The sequence below is a fragment of the Melospiza georgiana genome, chromosome 28, assembly GCF_028018845.1.
Source record: "Melospiza georgiana isolate bMelGeo1 chromosome 28, bMelGeo1.pri, whole genome shotgun sequence".
Taxonomy (NCBI): domain Eukaryota; kingdom Metazoa; phylum Chordata; class Aves; order Passeriformes; family Passerellidae; genus Melospiza; species Melospiza georgiana.
Window position 1 is genome coordinate 1,222,097 of NC_080457.1, and position 6,150 is coordinate 1,228,246.

At 65.5% G+C, this 6,150-nt stretch overlaps 1 protein-coding gene across 2 annotated transcripts; it reads right to left on the reverse strand.

Annotated features, from left to right (window-relative positions):
• Positions 1 to 2: 2 nt before the first annotated feature.
• SLC25A39 (solute carrier family 25 member 39) lies at positions 3 to 6,150 on the reverse strand. 2 transcript variants are annotated; one of them, XM_058041767.1, is made up of 12 exons: positions 6,046 to 6,150; positions 3,656 to 3,764; positions 3,506 to 3,565; positions 2,997 to 3,041; positions 2,241 to 2,350; positions 2,061 to 2,128; positions 1,825 to 1,949; positions 1,511 to 1,684; positions 1,315 to 1,424; positions 1,096 to 1,177; positions 926 to 1,015; positions 3 to 846 (listed from the first exon to the last, which is right to left on the reverse strand). In XM_058041767.1, the coding sequence occupies exons 2-12, from the start codon at positions 3,750 to 3,752 to the stop codon at positions 728 to 730; spliced, it is 1,080 nt and encodes a 359-aa protein (XP_057897750.1). In that variant the 5' UTR covers positions 3,753 to 3,764; positions 6,046 to 6,150; the 3' UTR covers positions 3 to 727. The 2 variants fall into 2 exon arrangements, with proteins under 2 accessions (XP_057897750.1, XP_057897749.1); XM_058041766.1 differs by lacking the exon at positions 2,997 to 3,041.

The window sequence follows — 6,150 nt, forward strand, 5'->3', positions numbered from 1 at the left end:
ACTAAGAGACAACTATTTTATTTAAGAAACGAGGAGAAGTCCCCTCCGTGAGTCCCGGGGTAAGGGGGGCAGTGCCCAGAGCTGGGCAGGGCCCTTGCAGTGGAAGGATGGGGCAGGGGGGCCACAATGGCCCCCCGGAGCAGCAGTGAGGTCTGTCCCCACACAGGGTGGTCTGACAGGGGATGGGGACATCCCGAGTGGGAGGAGAGGTCCAGAGGCAGGGAGGGGGTCCTGACGTGTCCCCGTGCCATGCAGAGCCAGCAAGGCGAGGCTGTGTGTGAGTGATGGTCAGCAGGGGCAGATCCCCAGGCAGAGCAGGGCTGGGGGGCCCAGGCAGGCAGAGAAGCCCCCGAGCTCTGGGGTTTGGTCCTTGCCACGGCCCCAGCTCCACCTCCTGCCAGGCCAAGTCTCCTGGGACACCCCATCCTTGCCAGAGAGTCCATGAATCCAGCAGCAGCATCTGTCCAGCCCCGAGGGATGTGTGTGGGGGGCTCCATATCCCCCCAGTGTCACAGCAGCAGGCACAGATGTCCCTCAGAGTGGCTGGGACAGGGAGTGGGGCAGGCTGGCCCTGGCTCCGTGTGCGGGCAGCGGGAGGCAGAGCAGGAACGAAGGCACTTGGGCTCTGCACGGCCGAGTGCAGACCCCTGCTCCTGGGACACCTGGCTGGAGCAGGGCTGGCACTGTCCCCTGGGCACGGCCACGGCCAGCCCTGCCCCAGGCCTGCTCACAATCCCCGCAGCTGCTGCTCCTGGTTCAGCTTCTGGAAGAAGCTCTTGCCAAACTCATAGGTGCTGATCATGATGGCGCAGGCAGGTGCCACCTTGATGACGCGGGGCAGGAACCCTGCAAGGACAGCACTGTGAGCCCTGGGGTGACACCAGGGCACCCAGAACCCCAGCAGGGAGCCAGGGCACACCCTCACCTGCAAACAGCCCCCGGGTGCCAGACTCGGCGCGGATCCGCTGCATGAGCAGCCAGGTGGAGGAAGGCTTGGAAGGCCTGGAGGCTGTGACTGTGGGGAGAGGAGAGCAGGTGAGGCTTGGGGGGCACCCCTGGGCAGTGCTGGGTGCCCCCCTGGAGCCAGCCCCTCACCTGGGTGCACCTCACTGTCTCCCAGCTCGATCTGCCGATGCGTTTTGACCACGTCGAAGGGCAGCGTCAGCACCGCGGCCACCTGTGGGGTTGGCACTGCATGGCGAGCCGGGACCTGGCGTTCCTGCCCAGTGCCAGCTCTGCTGTCACCTCCCAGCCCCACTCCTCCCTCCCACAGGCACCAACCCCCCCAGGGGAGCCCCAGCAGCCCAAACTCACCGTGCCAGAGATGGCCCCGGATGCGAAGCTGACCGTGAACGTGGACCCGTCCAGCCAGGGCTGCCTGCAGAGCCACGACCTCACCAGCTCGTAGTTAAACCAGTACAGAGCTGGGGGAGAGGAGACACCAGGGCTACCACTGGGCACCCCGCAGCAGCACAGGGCTGCCCTGGGCCCCCAGTGCCCCCCAGCATACCCGAGAAGGGGACGTCCCGCAGCACGGTGGGTCCCCAGCCCCTCCAGAGGGACAGCCAGCCGTCCTGGGCCACTGCAGACTGGATGCACACGCGCAGCTCGCGGTAGCTGAGCTGCCGGGACTGCATCTTGGTGCGGATCAGCTCCAGGGGGCTGATGACTGTCACAGCACCCACTGCAACACAGGGGACACAGGGAGTGAGCTCTGTCCGCTCCAGCGGCCGTCCCAGAGCCACCAGCACCGTGCCAGGAGAGCCAGCACTCAATGTGGGCACTGAGCGGGCATGGGGGACCCCAGAGAGGAGGGGCACTCACGCCTGGCCAGGGCCCCAGCCAGCAGGGGGATGTAGTGGTTCCAGCTCCCCACCCGGGTGCGCAGGTAGTCCCGGAGCTGGTCGTAGGTGGTGAAGTAAATGACGGTGGCTGGCACGGCCATGACCCTGCGAGGAGGAGAAGGGCAGTGAGGGGCACGTGGCCTCCCTGGGGGCTGGCAGGGAGCTTGGGAGCTGTATTCCTGGGCAGGTGGTAGCAGCCAGAATCCCCAGACTCACAGGGTGGGGGGCAGGCCGCTCCACAGAGATCTGATGCCCTCATTGCGTGTGATCTTCACAAAGGCATCCTGGGGAGAGAGCGGAGCACCAGGGACAGCAGTTACAGGTGGGAGAAGGACAAACAACCCCCAGAAAACACCCCGAGACCCCTCTGGGGTGGGGAGGCCCTGGAGCTCCTACCAGCGTGCCAGTGAAGTGCCCGGGGGCCTTGTACCAGGCGGTGCAGCTGCTGCCGTTCTGGCAGACGTACAGGTGGTCCATGAGCCCGTTGCAGTAGAGGAAACACTTCCCTGAGGAGGAAACAGCAGCACTGCCATCACACAGGAGAGCCTTCCCCTCTGCCCCATGCATGCCCTGCACACCTGACCCCAAAGCTGCCACATCTTCCAGGAAGGAGCCAAACCCTCAGTGCCTGAGCCCAGTGCGGACCAGCCCGAGAGCAGGAGAGGAACAAGCCTGCACAAGGGTCTGATCATGGCCAGAGCCAGGGCATGGGGACACCCAGCTCCATGGCAGGGGTGGGCACACAGCAGGACCCACTGCCAGCACCGGGAGAGGGTTTATGCCTCACTTGGTCTTGGCTCTGCTGCCTTGGCACAGTGGGGACGTCAGCATTGGCCCCTCCACTGTGCTCCCAAGCCAGGCACGAGGGACACCAGTCAGGAAAAATCCAAGGGGACTTTGATGTGGCAGCAGGACAGAGTGACAAGACCACACACAGCCAGGCCAGCTGCACGACAGATCCCCATAGATGAGGCACAGCCAGCCCCAAAGCAGGGCTGCAGGGCAGCCTGGGCTGGGGACAGTGTCAGCCCCCACAGTGCAGGGATGGCCCCACAGCCAGAGGAGCCCAAGCCACCACCAGTGGAGAAGCAAACCAGGATGAAGGCTTGGGAAAGCAAAGCCACTGGCAGCAGGAGCCCCCGGCGTACTCACATGTGGCCGGCTGAGCGCCCCAGGGCACTGACTGCGCTGCCAACACTGAAACACACAATGGGACACACTGAGCAACCACAGGGGACACGCCACCACCCGGGGCTGGGCAGCGGGACAGCTCTGTGGGTGACTGCATGCCCCCACAGCCTCTTCCCAAGCAGTTCCTATTGTCACCAAACCAGTCCCTTGGGGCCAGCCCCAGCCCGGTGACCACACAGGAAGGGGCAGAGCCCAAGGGGAGCAGCATGGAGACTGGAACAAAGGGCAGCAGCTGCAGCAGGCTGAGCCTCTGGAGGGCTGGGGGCTGCCAGGCACGGGGCTGTGGAGGGGCAAGGACAGAGCCAAGCACCAGCCTAGCTCCCCCAGCAGGGCCCCTGGGCCCGTGGTAACCTGCCACCTCGCCATGGCCCCACGCTCCAGAGCAGAGACCCTGCCACCAGCTGTGCCAGCTGAGACACCCCTGCCAGGGGACTGGCTGCAGCCCCCCGCCCTGCCCCAAGCAGGGTTACCTTTGGAGAAAGGGGTCCTCTGGGCCTGCAGCCGGATCTTCACCACGTCCAGTGGCGTCACTGCAAAGACACCAGAGACACCATCCCTCAGCCATGCCAGCCCCGTGCCAGCCCCCCACCCTGGCACCCACCTCACCACACCATGCTCACCGAAGAGGGAGGTGAGGATGGCCCCTGTCCCCGAGGCCAGCATCTGCTGCAGTGGCGTGATGCCCCCGCCGGGGCTCGGTGCCAGCTTCTCGGCCATGGCACTGTCCCCCTGCAAAGCAGAACAGAGGATGCTCCAGCCTGGGGGGGTCCCTGTCCAGGGGTGAGGTCCCCTGGAGCCCCCCCAGCATCCCCAGCCCAGCAGAGTGTCCCACAGGTGTCCCACGCCCGCCGTGCTATCGCTGCAGCACACGGCACCGAGGGCCCCCCACAATCAGTGTGGCCTGGGGGGTGACAGGGACTGGCTCCCAGGGCCAGCCCAGCCCTGATAACGCCCCCTGGCCCCACACTGGCAGCAGGCCCAGCCTGGCTGCAGAGGTGGAGACAGCCCAGCCTTCCATGTCCTTGGGGAAGGAGCACTGTCCCCTCCCTGCGCTCGGAAAATTAAGGAAAGGAAGGAACAAAGTCCAAAGAGCAGCCATGCTGTGACGGTGACAGCCTCCCCAGCTCTGGCCGGGGTGGCAGCAGAGCCCAGGACAGCCAGGACAGGACACCAGCGAGGGGGAGATCCCCCTCGTGAGGCTGCAACAAGAATCCCAGGAAGGGTTCAGGCATCTGAAACCTCCTGCCTGATCCCGCTGGGCTTGGCAAGGCTGCAGCCTCCAGGGCTGGTGTGCTGCCCTCGGGAAGCAGGGGATATCACACCCTTCCCAGCCAGAAGGATGTGGAGAAATGACCCTCGGCACATTCAGCACCAGCTGCTCCCCCTCGCTGCGGCCTGGGGATCATTACGATGCTGGGACAGGGCCATAGCAGGAGAGCTTCCAGGCTCTGGGAACCCAGGGCTCTTTAAAGCCTGGGAACGCAGCAAAAAACCTTCACCATCTGACTCATCAATCCGCAAGGTCAGAGAAGTCATAAATCTCCCCTTTATGGGCTCAGGAATTGTTGGGTGACCAAGGCTGCAAGTTGGGACAGGTCTGTCCTGAAAGCCACACGTGTGCCAGCCCCCCGGGGAGCTGGGTCTGTCCTGGCACAGGCACCGGCCCTGCTGGGAGAGCTGGATCCATCCCAGCCCTGCCCATGTGCCAGCCCCACGGGGAGCTGGGCCTGTGCGAGCCCACGCCCTGCAGTGCCCCGGGATGTGGGCGCTCTTTGGGCACCCATCGCGCCGTGGCAGCGTGGCACGTGCCCCACTGACCCCACAGCCGTGGCAGAGCTGTGCCGCGGGCAGGGCGCTGCCTCCGGGTCCTTCCTCGCCGTGACCCAGCCCTGCTGCTCAGCCTGACGCAAGCCAGGGGAAATCTCCTGCTCCCAGCTCTGCCCCACCTGATAAACTCCCTCCTTGGGACGTGCCCCGGCACAGCCCCGCTGCTGGTGCTGGGCATTGGGGCACCTCCGGGGCTTCCTGTTTGTGTCCAAGCTCCCCTCTCAGCTGGGAGCTGCTCCCTTTTCTGTGCAGGGTAAAATACCTAAAAAATACCCCTAGGGGTAAAATACCCCTAAAGCCAGAGCCCTAAAATATACCCCTAAACCCAGAGCCCTATAATATGCCCCTAAACCCAGAGCCCTATAATATGCCATTAAATCCAGAGCCCTAAAATATGCCCCCAAACCCAGAGCCCTATAATATGCCATTAAATCCAGAGCCCTAAAATATGCCCCTAAACACAGAGCCCTAAAATATGTCCCCAAACCCAGAGCCCTGCTCTGCCTGGCCTGTCAGTGGGGCTGGCTATGGCACGGTGACAACAAGGGGGAAAACAAAATGAATGTAAACAATTCCCAGGGACGGGGCCTGCGGGGGAGCCCAAGGGGCTCTTGCCGGGCTGGAAGGGCCCAGCTGACCCTAGACCCGAGCCTGAGGGAAATCCTTGGCCTCGGGGGGTTGAAGCGGGGTGCCCACCCTGCAGCCCGGGGGGATCCCCTCCTGCTGGGGCACAGAGCGCTCTGCCAGGAGCAGGGACAGCGCTGCTGTGTCCCCGAGCAGCCTGGCCTGGGGCAGGGACAGTTCCTCTGTGTCCCCGAGCAGGGACAGTTCCTCCGTGTCCCCGAGCAGCCCCGGCCCCCCATCCTGGGGCCGAGCCCCTGCGCGGTTTCTCCCCCTGCCTGGAGCCTGCGGCCCCCTGAGGGGTTCGAGCCCCCCAACCCAGGGCTGTGCCCCCTCCCCTGGCCCTACACCTCCCTCTCCAGGACCTGCAGGCCCGGGGTGCGCCCCCTCCCCGTGAGGGGAGCCCGGGGGTCCCTGCGGCCGCCTCCACGCCCCTCCGCGGCCGCACGAGCCCCGACACCGGGGGAAACTGAGGCAGCGGCCGCGCGCGCCGGACCACGAGCGGGGATGACGTGGGGGGGAACCGGGGGTGTCGGGGGAAGTGCCGGGGGTTCCGCCCCACCTGCTCATTCCAGCCAGGCTTGGCGCGTCCCTCCGGGACCGGGAGGCGGCTCCGCGCCGGCGGCGCCTTTAAGGAGCCCCATGGGCGCCCCTCGCCCTCCGCCGC